The sequence below is a fragment of the Nyctereutes procyonoides genome, unplaced genomic scaffold, assembly GCF_905146905.1.
Source record: "Nyctereutes procyonoides isolate TBG_1078 unplaced genomic scaffold, NYPRO_anot_genome, whole genome shotgun sequence".
Lineage (NCBI taxonomy): Eukaryota > Metazoa > Chordata > Mammalia > Carnivora > Canidae > Nyctereutes > Nyctereutes procyonoides.
The window spans coordinates 610,779-627,163 of record NW_026575130.1 but is presented as its reverse complement, the minus strand read 5'-3'; the positions used below and the strand labels follow the sequence as shown (position 1 = coordinate 627,163).

Below are 16,385 nucleotides of genomic sequence, written 5' to 3'. Positions count from 1 at the left end.
TTTAGGCCTAGCTTTTGTATCCATTCCTGAACAAATCTCTGTGTTAAGGGGGAAAGATTACTCTGATTGCCTTAGATCAAGGTAACCATGTTGCTGGGGTGGGAACATCAATTTTACTTAACCCAGTAGTTACTGCCCAATGGGGGGGAGGGGGAAAATGTTAGGGAGGCAGTCACTAAATAGTCTACATAGACCTTAAGTGGTATGATTCAAGAATCTTGCTGTATTTCAGATTTTTCCAAGTCAAATGAGGTGAGAAAAAGAAAATAAATGAGAATTCTTTGGCTCTCTTTTTTATACCTTTACTCTGAGAAACTTTATCTAGTTTTTTATTCTACTCATATTAATTGAGCACCAATTAGCAGTCAAGAATTGTATTAGACCTGGGGGTACAGTTTTGAATAAATTGGAAACATCAGCTAACCTCACAGGGTTAATCATCTGGTGTGGATTCAGACAATTTAAGAGACCATTCAAATGAGAGAAAGTGCAGGGTGATGGCAGCACATGGAAGGAACACCTGACCTGGACATGGGGGCAGAGGAGGATGGTTAGGAAAAGCTTTCTGGAGAATGTGATATGTAATCTGAGGCCAGAAGGATGGTAGGAATTATCAGGTGATCTGTGTGTGGAAAGGACGGGATTGGTCAGAAGCATGACCTAGGCGATGGAACAGCAAAGCAGGTTAAAGAAACTAAAAGTAGTTCCATGTGTCTGAATCATAAAATTCAAGGTGAGAGATGAGGTCAGAGAAGAAGTGAGGAGTAGGGGCAGAACATATTCTCTATATTAAAGAGTTTTGACTATCCTGAAAGCCCTTGAAGACTTTAAACAAAGGGGAGAAATAAATATTTCATTTTAGAAATTTCACCTTGGCTGTGAAGTCAAAAATGAATTGAGGGTGGAAACAAAGCTGAGACAGACGAATTAGAAAACCGTTGAAATCAAGGCCAGAGATAGAAGGAATTATACTAGTGGGAATGGAGTGAAAGGGGCAGATCTACAGTCTATTTAAAAGTTGGATCCATACTTCTTAATGAGTAACTGGACACAGGAGATGTGCATTAGGAAGTCCATCAGTCTTGGAAACAGGATAGCAATGATAAGAACCAGCATATTGAATTCAGGCAGGCAAAAGTTCAGATCTCTACAGCTTAGAATCTAAGGCTGAATTAATTACCAGTAAAAGGGAGACACTATGACTAAGTACATAGCATGGTTACTTGTGGATGAATAAAATACTATATGTCAAGTTCCTGACACAGAGTAAATCTTCAGTAAATTGAGCAATATTTGAGTCCTTGGTTCTCTGGAGGAACTGGTTGGATGGAGCAGCTGTTCCTGAAGTACAGCAGATGGGAGTGTGCTGCTGCAAGAAACAATAAACTGGACCTACAATAGTTTAATCAATATGTTTTTTTTTTTTCACAATATGGAGACTGGAGATGGAGCTATTGCATTAATTCAACCAGAACTGGAGTCTTTGTAGCTATCTTCAGCTTTATCTCATGGTCACAATATGGCTGCCTTGCCCAGTTCTAGCCTCCAGCATTATATTCACATTTAAGTCAGGATTGAGGGGAACCAGGCATAAAATAAAGGGGGGATAAGTTTGTCAATTATCCTGAGATGGGAAACACAGGAAAAGAAGCAGAATTTGGAGGAAAAATAATGAACTTGATTTTGAATATACAGAGTGTTAGGTTTCTGTAATATAGCTACCTAAAAACAGGTATAATGGGCAGTTGAATATATTGGCCTAGAGTGACATCTGAGCTTGAGGGGGCAGGTTAAATTCTGTGGGGTGAATATGAGAACCCATTTAAAGGATGTAAGGTGAGAAAAGTAGACCAGGGCATACCCCTGGAAGAGAACACACACATTTAATGAATGTGTAGAAGCTGAGGGCTGCCAAAGGTGACCAAAGAGTGGCTAGAGAGGCAAGAGATGTCATGTTTGGTATCCTAGAATAGAAGCCTAAGACAGCAGACAATCTAAGGAGGACACGGTCAATAATCTCAAGTGCTCATAAAGGCAAGGAGGTAGTAAGTGACCTTGCTTAGAGCTTTTCCTATTGTGAGGATAAAAGCTAGCCTGGACTGGGTTGAGAAATACAAAGACAAGTGGAAGGAGAAAGAACACATGTCAATAGTTCTTTTTCTTCTATTCTCAGAGTTCATATTTTAGGATGTTACTTATAAAATTTTTTTGTTTTTCAAAAAAAGATTTGGGTATTGTCAATTCACCTTTTTGGAGAGAATTAAGCTAGAGATGTGTGTCTTGTCTCATGCCTTTCAAAGAGTCCCTTTGAGCACCGACTACTCTCATTATGTCGTCTTCCTTACTCCAGGGAGAAGGCACAAACAAAACCACTCGACACATTTGACTTCTGGGGAGCAAGATTGTATAAAGGAAGGTTTGCTGCAGAGCACGTCCTAGTACTGAAACTGTCTGGAAGACAGTTTTGTCTGGTACCACATGTAACACAAGCTAACTTTCCCAAGCTTTTCTTTATTTAGTATGTTTTAATGTGGATGAATGTCTTGGAAAATAAAAATATGGGAAAATACAAATGTTCCATTTGTACAATTTTTGGTAGATCGTATTCAGATTTAAAACATTAAAATGCTTTGGACCACATGTAAAATCAACTTGTATTTTGGACCACCCAGACTTGGAACACTGTGATGAAGGACTACAAAAATAAGAAACGTGTAGGTGATATTGTATGTAGTTGGCTATTTTGGTTTAAGAAGTTTTTTTCCTGCTGAGGGAGGAAGAAAATGAAACATTTGTTTAAATTTAAAATACTCCAAATCAGGATCTCTGGGTGGCTCAGCGGTTTAGCACCTGCCTTTTGCCCAGGGTGTGATCTTGGAGTTCCAGGATTGAGTCTCACATCAGGTTCCCTGCATGGAGCCTGCTTCTCTCTCTCTCTCTCTCTCTCTCTCTCTCTCTCTCTCTCATAAATAAATAAAATCTTTAAAGAAAATAAAATAAATACTCCAAACCATGCAAGAGACATAGTTAAAAGAATTTCCAGGTGGAAATTCTTTTCTTCTCCATTTCCTCCTCCCTCCCTCCAACTCTAAAATATATAGACGTATCTCATAGTTCAAAAAAGTACTTTTTAGAGTAGGAGATTTTTTAAAAACAAAAACAAACGTTTTGCTTTCTTTTATTTCCTCTTCTTATGGGATTAGACAGTAAAGGCGGAGAAAAATAATTTCGCCCTCTTGGACTTTTGTCTGTTTCAATCACCAATGGGGTCACTCTCAAAATATTTATTTGAGAAAATCAAATTGTCCGGTAGTGGAGTTGTCAGAGCTCATATTCTAGGATGTCACTCACTCTGGCAGCCTAGAGATTAAAACCTTCTTGTGGTCTCTACTATTCATAGGATTTTTTTTAAAAGATTTTATTTATTTATTCACGAGAGACACACAGAGAGAGATAGAGGCAGAGACACAAGCAGAGGGAGAAGCAGGCCCCATGCAGGGAGCCTGACGTGGGACTCGATCCCCGGTCTCCAGGATCACGCCCTGGGCTGAAGGCGGCGCTAAACCGCTGAGCCACCAGGGCTGCCCTATTCATAGGATTTTTAAAATGATTTTATTTATTTATTCATGAGAGACACGAAAGAGAGAGGGAGAGAGAGAGAGAGAGAGAGACAGAGACAGAGACAGAGAGACAGAGACACAGGCAGAGGGAGAAGCAGGCTCCATGCAGGGAGCCCGATGCGGGTCTCCATCCCTGGTCTCTATCCTGGAGCTCTGTCCCGGGTCTCGATCCCGGGTCTCCAGGATCCCGGATCTCCGGGATCCCAGGACTCCAGGATCACACCCCGGGCCAAAGGCAGGCGCTAAACCGCTGAGCTACCCAGGGATCCCCTATTCATAGGATTATTAAACGGAAGTTTTGCAATCGTTCTTTCCCTTAAGAGCGGGCAGGAAATCAGTGAGCGCTGGAGAACTCTGATTTCCCCGCCCCCATCTCGCCCCCAAAGAGGACCTTCCCGCAGCGAGGCTCCCTCCCTCGCCTGCAGTGGGCCGAGCGAAGGCGCGTGACGCGCCAGTGGGCTGTGCCCGCGGTGCTCGCAGCGCCCCTGCCTCCCCGGGCCCGGCCAGCGGCGGCCGCAGCGGCGGCTCGGGCTCCCTGCGCCGCGGTGCTGCTCCTGGCCAGGCGCCTGCAGCTCAGGACACATCTCAACTGCGCCCCAAGCCAAGCCTCGTCTGTCTTTTCAAGCTCTTCATGCCACCCAACTAAGAGAGAAAATGGGCACGGGGGATTTTATCTGCATTTCCATGACCGGAGGGGCGCCCTGGGGGTTCAGATTGCAAGGTGGCAAGGAGCAGCAGCAGCCCTTACAAGTGGCTAAGGTAGGACCACCACCACCCAAGAGGTGCTGTCGCCGCTCCGTGCTGCGAAGGAGTGAGAGCAACCTGTTGATGGTTTTTTTCAAGTTCTGATTCAGGAGTTTAAATATTAGTTTGAGTTTGGCGCTGATGTTAAATTTTCCTAGGATGCGGGTTTGTTCGTGTTTCGAAAAAACTTTGGAGTAGCATATAGCATCTGTGTAATTAACCAGTAATTGAAAGTGGGGGGGGGGGGAGGGGGAAGAGTGCAGTATTTATCAGCTGAAGAAAAAAAAAAAAAAGCCTAGTTAATTCAGCTCCTCTGACACCCAGCAAGACACTTGGGAAGTTTCTTCTAGGCAGTTTTAGGATTTGCAGTTGAGTTATTGTTTCGTGTTACTTTACTTGGTTCTGGGAGAAAAATGCTCACAGCCTAACCTATTGACTTGGCTTTTGGGGACTTGTAGAAAGCGTTGGTAGTGATATTTACAGTGCAACATTTATTGAAAGGCCAGTTTTGGACGATACTTTTAAATACTCTATGAAGATGTCAGAAAATCTATTTGAAAGAATATTCTTTCAAGGATTTGACAAATAATTGCAAAAATCTATTCCATTCCATCATGCGTACTCATCTAGCTAAGTGCTCAAAATAAAATTCAAAGACACTAGAAATATAATGTAAGTAACTTATAGGAAACTTTGAAATGCATCTAATAACAATTTTAAATGTTTTAGATGTTCCCATCCTATTGCTTGTTTCTTGCTACCAGTTTTCTGGAGGGGCATCTAATAACAATTTTAAATGTTTTAGATGTTCCCATCCTATTGCTTGTTTCTTGCTACCAGTTTTCTGGAGGGGATATGATATTGTCTAAATTGGAAGTCAGCTAAAATAAATGTTAAAATGCATGAAATTTAAGTAGCATTTTACCTAATTTGAGTACTAAATTGTAGTATTGTAGAAAAGAACATGTTTGATTAATTTCAACTATATATATAGATTCTTAGGAAATATGTGGACTACTGGCCTTTGTAGTTATTCTTTCTCTTGGCCTTTTTTTTTTTTTTTTTTTTTTTTTTTAATGTTCACTGTGAGGAAAGGAATTTCTATGAAATTTTCTGCTCCTGGGCTTCCATCGCAAAATCCTTTCACAATGCAATGGTGGAATCCTGCCACCTAGTGAAAACTTCAAACATCAAGAATGAAGCATAAAACACAAGGTGAAAAGCAGAATTTTTAGAACTGGAAAGTTTCTCAGAGACCTCCAGTTCAACTTGCGGATTTTAGATAAGGAAAGAGCCCAGAGAGTTTAAGTAACTTTCCTCTGCTTCCAACTAGCATTAATTGAAGAATCTGGAAAGATGGTTTCATTGTGTTGCTGTGGGAGTCGATGGCAGGAAACATCAGATGAAACAGGGATACCTAATTTGGAGTGTGCAGAATTCATGAGACTGAACTGGATTTGTTCTGGGTCTGGAATAGCAGTTGGCTGGCTACAGTTACTGAGATTTGGGTTCTAATTCCAGCTCTGATCTAACTTGTAGCCGGGCGGGAGACAAATCTCTCACCCTTCCTGAGTCATCTGTTGTGAGGTGGTGTGTGTGTGTGTGTGTGTGTGTGTGTGTGTGTAGAGGGAGAAAGGAAAAATTTTTGAGTGAGGTAGGAAAAGAGGAAGTAAAGAGGAAGTTGTACTCTTCCCTCAGTGAGATTCTCTATTGCTCTAGTATTTTACTGTTCTAATAGTACAACTTAGAATCTCTTGCCTACCAGTTAAATTGTAGAGACAAAGGTGGCTGGGTGCTGTTTTTTCCTATTAGTTCTTCTGTGGCCAGATCTTAAGAGTAGGGTGGGTATTGGGTTTCTCCAACGTCCTCAATGTGTTTATTGCAAAGCAGAACTATTATACGGTGATTCTTTTTGAAGAACTAAGGCAAATTGCTAGTGAAGGGTGCTTGGGACCATTTCTCTGCTGATGACATCTCTATCAACAGGATTCAGAGAGGCTTATGATGTGTGTGTGTCAAAAATTCAATCTTGCTCTTCCACCAAGTCAACTTTCCTAAAATGCCCTGGAAACATATTTGTGATTTTTTAAAAAAATTATTAAAGTATTTGGATGTTTGTTTTAATTTTCTAGTTTGTGATAGTATGAGTAATTGTTTATTCTAAAATATCATTATGAAAGCATCTGGATGTTTGCCTTAATCCGTGTGTGTGTGTGTGTGTGTGTGTGTGTGAGAGAGAGAGAGAGAGAGAGAGAGAGAGAGACTGCAGTGTGCAGTCTAGTTTTTTCCTTTGTGTTAAAGGTGACTAGAGAGCCTTCTAAAGAAGATAAAATTTCTGAGTTAGCATGGCTATGCCTACTTTTGCTGGTCTATTTTTTCTCCTTAATTCAAACTTACACTTAATTTCTTAGACTAGCATTATTTGTTCTAGAAAACCCTTGGAACAAAGTGCTTGTCACTTTCTATGTTATCAAGGCCATGTCCTCAGTGGGATCACTGTTTTTCATTTAAACCTTCAAGTCAACTCGATTCCAGTAATGGTCGCTCAGCTCAATGAAGTGAACGTTGCATGGCATAGATTTCCTCCTTTTCCATGGTGATACTTATGAGGGCTAAGTTGCCTCCAAGAAGCAGGATGGGAGAGGAACAGGGCAGGAAGGCTGGGCAAAGATGGTTGCTAGCACACAGTGCTCGCAGTTTTGAAGAACATGCAGACGATAAATTTGGGAATTAAAGAAAAAATATATTAGCAAAGAAAAGGAAATATCAGACAGTGCTTGACAGGCCTCTTAAAATGGGAAGGGTACAAAGCAGTTCTATAGATAACAACAGTTTGACTTGTTATAAAGTATCTGATGTTCAGATTTTTTTTTGATGTTCAGATTTTTCATGGTTCTGTATCGAATGAAAATTGATCAAGCTGAATTAGTGAAAAAAAAAAACAAACCCTAGTCTAATGTTATAAACAATGATTAGAAGTTGAGTAGCTTTATAATTCCCAGTAAATAGCCTTCTAGTGACACATTCATCAATTTTGAGAGATGTTCACACATTTTTAGTATTTGGCTGGCTGATTGAACTGTAGGCAAACTCAAACTTTTAAGGATCACTAATAGAAGCATTAATAATCAAGCTTTTCATTGACATTGAAGCTCAAGGACATAAAATTCAGCTTTGTTTTCAAGATTAAATTGAATTTTTAAGAGGCTCAAATAATAACAGTTGCCTGGTTTTTAAGTGTTTATATATCTTTTAATTTATGCTCTAAATACATGTGATAGAAAGCAAGCATTCTAATACAGTTATAGGACAACATTCTGTAAAGTATATTTTCAGGAGATCATTCATAGAAACATTTACTGAGACACATTTTCTTTTATTATTATTATTATTATTATTATTATTTATTTATGATAGTCACAGAGAGAGAGAGAGAGAGGCAGAGACACAGGCAGAGGGAGAAGCAGGCTCCATGCACCGGGAGCCCGACGTGGGATTCGATCCCGGGTCTCCAGGATCGCGCCCTGAGCCAAAGGCAGGCGCCAAACCGCTGTGCCACCCAGGGATCCCCTGAGACACATTTTCAACATGAAACTTCATTGTATGTATACAGATATTCTTAGAAAAACTATTAGCATTTTACTTTACAAAACTCTTTTTTTTAAAAAAAAAAAAAAGATTTTTTTTTTTTTTTAATTCATGAGAGATACAGAGAGGCAGAGACATAGGCAGAGGGAGAAGCAGACTCCACGCAGGGAGCCCGATGTGGGACTCGATCCCAGGACTCTAGGATCATGCCCTGGGCAAAAGGCAGGCGCTAAACTGCTGAGCCACCCAGGGATTTCCAACAAAACTCTTTTTTGGAACATACACTTACATGGCCATGTCTCTGGACATGCTTTTGACAGATCACTTTGGAAAATCTTCCTATAAAGAAGTGAGGAGAAATTTTTGTTTTACAAATACTATGAACAATTCAGAAATAACTCACATTTTGAAAATAATGAATAAAGAAATATTTCCATTGTATCCTTTATATGTTTGAATGTTTAGAACTTTAAGCTTTCTTCAAAACATATAGATCACTATGGTATTTATTATTCTCTTATTAAACTTCTCTTCTTTTTTCTTTTTTAGAGAGGGAAAGAGGAAGAGGTAGGGTGGAGAAGGGGCAGAGGGAGAGAGAATCTCAAGCAGGCTCCATGCCCAGTGTGGAACCTGATGCAGGGCTCGATCTCACTACCCTGAGATCATAACCTGAGCCTAAATCAAGAGTTGGTCATTTAACCTATTGAGCTACCCAGGTGCCCCTGATTTCAATTCAAGGTTTCAATGAACTTTTATTAAAATTGAGGTAACAAATTGTAATCATCTATTTTATGAGGCAGAAGAGGATTTAATGATTCTTTATGCCCTTTGTTTAAAACTTTAAATAAAGGTATGTTATTTAGGTAAAGTACAATCAAATAACATAATCTTATCCATTAGTGCCATCAGTGAGGTCTCTGAAATGTTTCAAATAAAATAATTCTGGAAACATAGCTATTTCTAAAAAGAAAATAAATACTTTAATGCATTTGGATATGTGTATTTGAGGATAAGTGCTCCTTACTACATATGGAAAGTTAGTAACATCTTTGTTAGACAACATGACTGATCATTTTTTATTGAGTTTTTGAGTGCTTTCTAGAAATTCTAAAAACAAATATGCTTATACAAGTCCAGTGCACACTGTGTAAATCTATTAAGCATATGTTGTTTAAAATCTTTGTTTTGAAATTGTGTGTTTTAAGACAGATCACTGTTTGTTGAAAGACAATCAGCTGAGATAATGACTATGCCATAAACTTTACCATTATTGGAACATGACATGTATGTAGTGGGTATTTATCAAGCTCTTTTCAGGAAAAAATTTTTTTTGCAGTATTTTCTTTGCAGGTATTTTTCTTTCCAAATGACCCCCAAAACTTAAGAAGTAGTTTGAAAAATATCTTCATTTTAGAGATGAAGAAATTCAGGCCCAGAAAGGCTGAGTTACTTGCCAAATGTTAACCCTGTAAGAAATGGTGGGATTTGATTGCAAATTTGACTTCTACTTCTGAATTGGTAGAAACAGGTGCCTGAGAGAATAAAGGTAGGCTTATAAAAAACAAACCTTATAAAAAAATAGTGTGCTCTTCATCCAAATGTGATTTATTTAGCCAAGGCATCCCCCCGGTATCAAGATTTATAAACACTCTGAAGGCAATTTTAATGTGTGGTTAAGATTCAGAACCAGTGCTATAGAAAGTTGAGGCCAGATATGTCACCACAGGGATTCCTAAAGGGTGACATGATATGGTCTAACACTTCCTCACTGTCCTTTTCCCAGCTGATATAAGAGGAGGACCAGAGAGACGCATAAACTGTCTGAGTCTTTAGCATTGTGATAAAGTCATCATTAGTAATGGGAGAGTTTTCCCTTTCTAAAGCCGTGGTCTATGGAATGCCAGGAGGCAAAGAGGTGCTGGGAAGCTTAAAAATGATCATTGTAAAGATTGAAGGTGCCTGAAAGAGGGGCATCTGGCAATATAGTCCCTAGCAGGATGTCTTCTTTGTTAGTAGAATTCTGGCCTACCAGGCAGCCTGGCTGGCTCAGTGGTTTAGCACCGCCTTCAGCCCAGGGCGTGATCCTGGAGACTTGGGATTGAGTCCCACATCAGGCTCTCTGCATGGAGCCTGTTTCTCCCTCTGCCTGTGTCTCTGCCTCTCTTTCTGTGTCCCTTGTGAATAAATAAATAAAATTTAAAAAAAATTGTGGCCTACCTAGTACCTATGTGAATGGTGGGATGAGAGTAAGGAAGAGTGGGTGTGGGGAATAAAATTGAACAAAGGTACAAGAGGAGGGAGAGAAAAAGACAGAGATGAGATGGATAGAAAGAATGAGAGAGAACGAGTAGGAACTTAACTGTTTGGTAAGGCAAGGATCCTTGCGTCTCCCAGGGGTGAATGACTGTCACAGAAAGTGGTGGGATTCGAACTACCTTGCCAGTACCTGACCCAGATAGGCAAATCTTAGCTAGGGACCAGAAGGTGCCAGCTGGCCTCCTAAGGAACTATTGGGGAGCTTGGAAGGGAGCTGGGCAGGAGTCCTGTGTCCCATGGTAGAAAACTGTGCTGTGGTAAAGCTCTCCAGGGCTCCTTGAAGAAACCACACAAGCGCCCTAGCATCTGGACGCTAGCCCCAGAGAGGACAGAGATGACCACTCAATGTTAACCAAAGAAGTGCGACAACCAGAAAGAGAGAAATGTCACTTCATTCAGTTGTGACTATATCTACCAGCCCACTCCTTCTTCAGTCTTCCTGCCTTCCACCTGAGAGAAGCTAGAGGGAGGTAGGGAAAGACCAGACAACACCCACCTCTCGGTGCCAAGCCCTGGAGCCTCTCGGGCCGCTTAGGGAGAGAGCCCAGAGACAGACATTAGATTGAAGCCATAATTGGACTAGACTATTTTAATACCCAAAAGCCAACAGAAATGCATGGGGTCTGACCAAAGTATTATTAAGGGAGGGATTAGGCTTTATCATACTTGAAAACAGTTGCTGGAAGAAATGAAAAATTCATGTTTATAACTGAATGAGTTGACACTCCTAAAAAACACCAGTTCCATCAGGTTCGTATTATCAAGCACACGTATTTGATATATGTTAGCTTGAAAACTTGCCACCAACTCATATAACTTCCAGAGATGATCACGTCGAAGCTATTTTATCTAGGTTGAATGAATGAAAATCTGACTTTGGGAAAAAGAAGAAATGTAAGCTACTTCTTTTTTCTTTTCTTTCTCTTTTGTGGAATGTGAATCAGCACTTTAATAATCTGGTGTGCGTTTTGCTATTAGGTAGGTACATACTTTCAGTTAGTCTAAAAAAGTGTTTCTTGAACATTACTGTCAGGGTCCAGAGCTCTCAATTTAAATATAAATATTCTGAACTTTTACTGGATATTAATCTAGGGTGACTGTTGTTTTTTAAAGAAAGTCCTATTGCAGGGGATCCCTGGGTGGCGCAGCGGTTTGGCGCCTGCCTTTGGCCCAGGGCGCGATCCTGGAGACCCGGGATCGAATCCCACGTCAGGCTCCCGGTGCATGGAGCCTGCTTCTCCCTCTGCCTATGTCTCTGCCTCTCTCTCTCTCTGTGTATGACTATCATAAATAAATAAAAAATTAAAAAAATTAAAAAAAAAAGAAAGTCCTATTGCAAATTCCAAAAGGTATGTAATATCATTGTGACCTACATATTATACCTAATTGAATAATATTTGTATATTTCTAATAGTAGTGGTTTCCAAAATAATTTAATCTCCCTCCATCAGTTAATAAGTGTCCAAGAATATCAGCTAATTTATATATTTAGCTAAAAATACTTTACATGTGTATATCTTATAATCGTAGTATATTAACATATGTTATCTCATTTAATACCAGTTGAGTAGACAGTTTAATTAATTACTCTTAGTTTATTGATGAAAAAAAATGATTCTGAAAAAAAATTATTTGCAAAAATTTATGTAAGGGAATCCAAAATCAAATATACTTCTTTCTCCTGTGGCAGGGGCATCATACTACTCTCTGCTTCAGTTTGGATAAAGAGAACAGGCTATCATATAGTAATGCTGAAAACTGCCATAACTGTGATTTAGAGTTTGTGTGAAATAGCATGTTACCATCTAAGATTTAACTCTTAAAAACATTTATTTTTTATTTTTTTTAAGATTTTATTTATTTATTCATGAGACACACACACACAGAGAGAGAGGCAGAGACATAGGCAGAGGGAGAAGCAGACTCCATGCAGGGAGCCTGACGTGGGACTTGATACCCGGACTCCAGGATCACGCCCTGGGCTGGAGGCAGGCGCTAAACCACTGAACCACTCAGGGATCCCCTCTTAAAAACATTTGTAACAATTTCTTCTTTTAATGGGCTTGAGGAAAAGGATTATGGGAAATGAATCTCCAAGGTCATGTGCAATCAGAGACAAGATTGGAAAGTGAACCAATTTACTTGTAGGTAAACCTAAAAAATACATGGATTCCAAGATTTGTGTTGTGTCTATTCTACTAGATTCATGATGAATGACATGAGACTTTTATGAAAGGAAATGGAGAATGCCTACATAGCTTCATTAAACAATCCTTAAGAGTGGGGAATCTAGGTGGCTCTGTTGGTTGGGCCTCTGACTCTCGGTTTCTGTTGAGGTCATGAGCTCATGGGTCGTGGGGTGGAGCCCAGCGTCTGGCTCTGCACCCAGTGGGGAATCTGCTTGAAGATTCTCTCCCTCTGCCTCTCCCCACCATTCTTTTGCATGCTTGTGTGCTCACAAACACACTCTTTCTTTGTCTTTTGAGTAAATAAATAAATAAATCTTAAAAAACAAACAAAAACCAGCATACCTGGGTGGCTCAGTGGTTGACCATCTGCCTTTGGCTCAGGACGTGGTCCTGGGGTCCCGGGATCGAGTCCCACATTGGGCTCCCCACAGGGAAGCCTGCTTCTCCCTCTGCCTGTGTCTCTGCCTCTCTCTGTGTGTCTCTCATGAATAAATAAATAAAACCTTTAAAAAAAATTTAAAAACCCAGTCCTTAAGAGTAAAGAACATCATGATGTTAAAAGCCTTATATGAGAACAAAATATTAGTTATTTCATTGTTTGACCACCTCAGTGAGAACATATTTATAGTATTGAATGAACTTAGGCATTTTATTTTTTTAAATTCTTTTTTATTATTAAAAAGTAGAGTTGGCCAGGTTCTCAGCAAATTGTCTTCAATGTCTTTGTGAAATCCATTGGTATGTGACAGATCACTGGCAATAGTAGGTCCAGTTTGGTGTTATGATGGTCTGTTTGTAGTTTTCTTAACTTGCTTTTAAATGTGGTGTGTTTCAGATAAATATATTGAAAAATACTCTGGATTTGGCATTTGAAACATTGTGCAAAAGTGCTTGTCTCTTGATTATCCAACAAATAGTTTTCTTAACCTTGATTTTGGGCTTTTATAATCCTGCTCATCCATGTTTAGCTTTTCTGCTTTTATTTGGAAGCAGTGTGGGTCCTGGATTGGTAAAACGATGGAGTGGATGAGTTTTCCTGAAAAGAATTACAGGTTTATTCTCTAATTATGCCTAGGCAATGCTCCTTCCTTTACTACTCTTCCTTCATTCCCTTTACCAAAATTTTCCTGGCTTGAATTTCACCATTTTAGGATACAGATGATTTTTTCCCTAAGAAATTTTTTAAAAGATTTATTTATTCATGAGAGACACAGAGAGGCAGAAACAGAAGTAGGGAGAGAAGCAGGCCCCCCATGGGGAGCCTAATGTGGGACTCCATCCCAGGACCCCGAGATCATGCCCTGAGCTTAATTAAGGCAGATGCTCAACCACTGAGCCACCCAGGCGCCCCCTAAGAAAAGTATAATAACAGCCAATGAGTGTTATTTTCCCCAAACATCTTACTGATGAAATAATATTTTCTGGAGATAATTTTCTTTTCTTTTTTTTTAAAGATTTTTATTTTATTATTCATGAGAGACACAGAAAGAGAGAGAGAGGCAGAGACACAGGCAGAGGGAGAAGCAGGCTCCATGCAAGGAGCCCGACTTGAGACTCCATCCTGGGTCTCCAGGATCATGCCCTGGGCCAAAGGCAGGCGCTAAACTGCTGAGCCACCCAGGGATCTCCCTGGAGATAATTTTCTTTAAGAAATTCCTATATAATGTTTCCTGAATGCAAGCACTTCTTTAACAACTTTTTAAATACGATGTGAAAATTCTGTGAGGTTATCATTGTTTGAGATCCCCATTACAGTCAGAAAGAGGTTAAATGACTTCCCCAGGTCACAGAGGTAGTTAGGGTTAGACCTGGATTTGGCTCCAGGATTTGTACTCTACACACACAACTCTTGTGGGTCTGGTGTATTTTATTCATTTTCACAAAGGGGTATAAAGTCAGTGAATTTAGATGGTAACTGGGTACTGACTTTCTACCTCCTGCATGGCTCTTGGTCTGTTTCCTGTTCTGTATGCCTTCACTTAGGACTTCAGCCCAGGCCCTTTCGCTTTGTCTTTCAGATAACTATAAGCCTTTTAACTGTCTCCCTGCTTTGGGTTTCACATTCCTCAGATTTGTGCTACAGAGAGCTGCCAGAGAGATTTTTCTAAATCACCTGTTATATCACTGCTTAAAATACTTCAAAGTCTCCCCCATCATAGTCATCAAAAGAACCATTAACATTGAAGAAATCTTATTACCTACAGACAATTGAGCACTTTATGAATTATATTGTACACAGTAGCTTTACCTCTTTTTTTTTTTTCTGCAAATGAGGGAACTGAGAGTTAGAGAAGTTAACTAACTAAATAAATAAAAAGAACACACAGCTGCTAAATGGTAGTAGGTCCAGGACCAAGGCCAGTTTGATGCCAAAGCCCATGCTCTGAGCTGCTCCCCGCAACCAGGGCTTGTTCACTGGCTTATGACTCCACTGTGGCACCCATAACCCTCCATGATCTGGTCCCTGCCATACTGTCCAGCCCCATCACCTGGAACTCTCTTAAATGAGCTAGGGCAGTTTTCTCAAAACACTCTGCCTTTCTAGCTATTAAGATTAATTCCTGCTGTGCGTGCCCCCCTTCCTCTGGCACCTACCGTAACACACTTGGGAGAAATTTTACTCACTCTGGACAACTGTGTTCAGAATCCGTTCTCTGGGAGATCTGAGTCAATTTTCTGGTCAGAGGGAAGTAACCATTTGCTCAGCTGTGTTCCCTTTATCACACACAGGTTTCACTGCATGCCCTTGTACACTATGCTGCCTCTGGCTGTAATTTTTGTAGACATGTTTATTTCTTCCATTACACCAGTCATATCCAAAATGTTTTGATTGGGCCTCCTTAAGTAAAACAGTTTTAAGTGTAGTCCATTTATATATACATCATATACATTTGAATGGTGTGTGTGTATATATATATAGGGGATATATAAATGAGATACATATACATATATGTAATACTGCGCTAATATTTTGTGTACTAAATACAATATATCAAAAAAATTTTAAGAATAAAACAAAGATAAAATAAGCAATATTTTTTAAACTAATTTTTTTTTTTACTTTGACAGCACAAAAAGGCTTCTCATTCTCACTGACCAGAAATTTCTTTTTTCAGTGAGACTTATGTGATTAACAGACCCTATGATTCCGAAAATCCGAGTTTGACCCCATGTGGTATATATAATACAGAGGTCTAGTGAAATTTTAATTCATTTCAATACTTGAATCTAAAGACTGTCATGGATGAAAAAGATAACCTCTTAACATAGGTAGATCCATATTGAAGAAATAAAACACAAACTAGAAATTATTTTTCATTTTCAACTGATAATGCAAATGTTTTGTTGTAATTTGAGGAGTAGATTTCTATCTTCCTTAATAACCACATTTTGTCCTTACAAACTAATAAAAATAGGCTACATTTTAATATTTTAGTGTTAAAATCTCACTGATACTTTTTACTTGAAAGATTGAAAACCTGTTAGAAATTCTTTTTTTCAGGGCATCTCAGTGGCTCAGTCCAGTTAAGCATCTGCCTTTGGCTCGGGTCATGATCCCAGGGCCCCGGGATTAAACCAGCTTCTCCCTCTCCCTCTGCCTGCCATTCCCCTGCTTGGGCTTGCACATACATGTACTCTGTCAAATAAATAAAATCTTAAAAAAAAGGAAATTCTTTTTTTTTCTAGTTAGGTGTGTGGATAAGACATTTCGGTTTTCTTGGGATGGGTAGGAGCCTGACTCTGGGGCCTTTCCCTTATCTTTCCCTGCTTAGCCCTGCCTGCCCCTAACTCGTTCCTACCTCAATATGATCTGCACAATATAGTAAAGCTCCTTTCTAACAACAGTGAATATAAATTAATATTCCAAATAGTCTTCTTGGTAATTTGGGATATTTTATCTACCTGTCATATGATTAGGCAATAATGA

At 39.6% G+C, this 16,385-nt stretch overlaps 1 protein-coding gene across 2 annotated transcripts in view; it reads left to right on the top strand.

Annotated features, from left to right (window-relative positions):
* The first annotated feature begins 4,112 nt into the window (after positions 1-4,112).
* The window catches only part of SYNPO2 (synaptopodin 2), a 180,638-nt gene continuing 168,365 nt past the window's right edge, over positions 4,113-16,385 (top strand). For both annotated transcript variants that reach the window (XM_055342449.1, XM_055342450.1), the window contains exon 1: positions 4,113-4,379. In XM_055342449.1, coding sequence (XP_055198424.1) covers positions 4,275-4,379 — 105 coding nt within the window. In that variant the 5' untranslated portion in view covers positions 4,113-4,274. The remainder of the gene's footprint in view (positions 4,380-16,385) is intronic.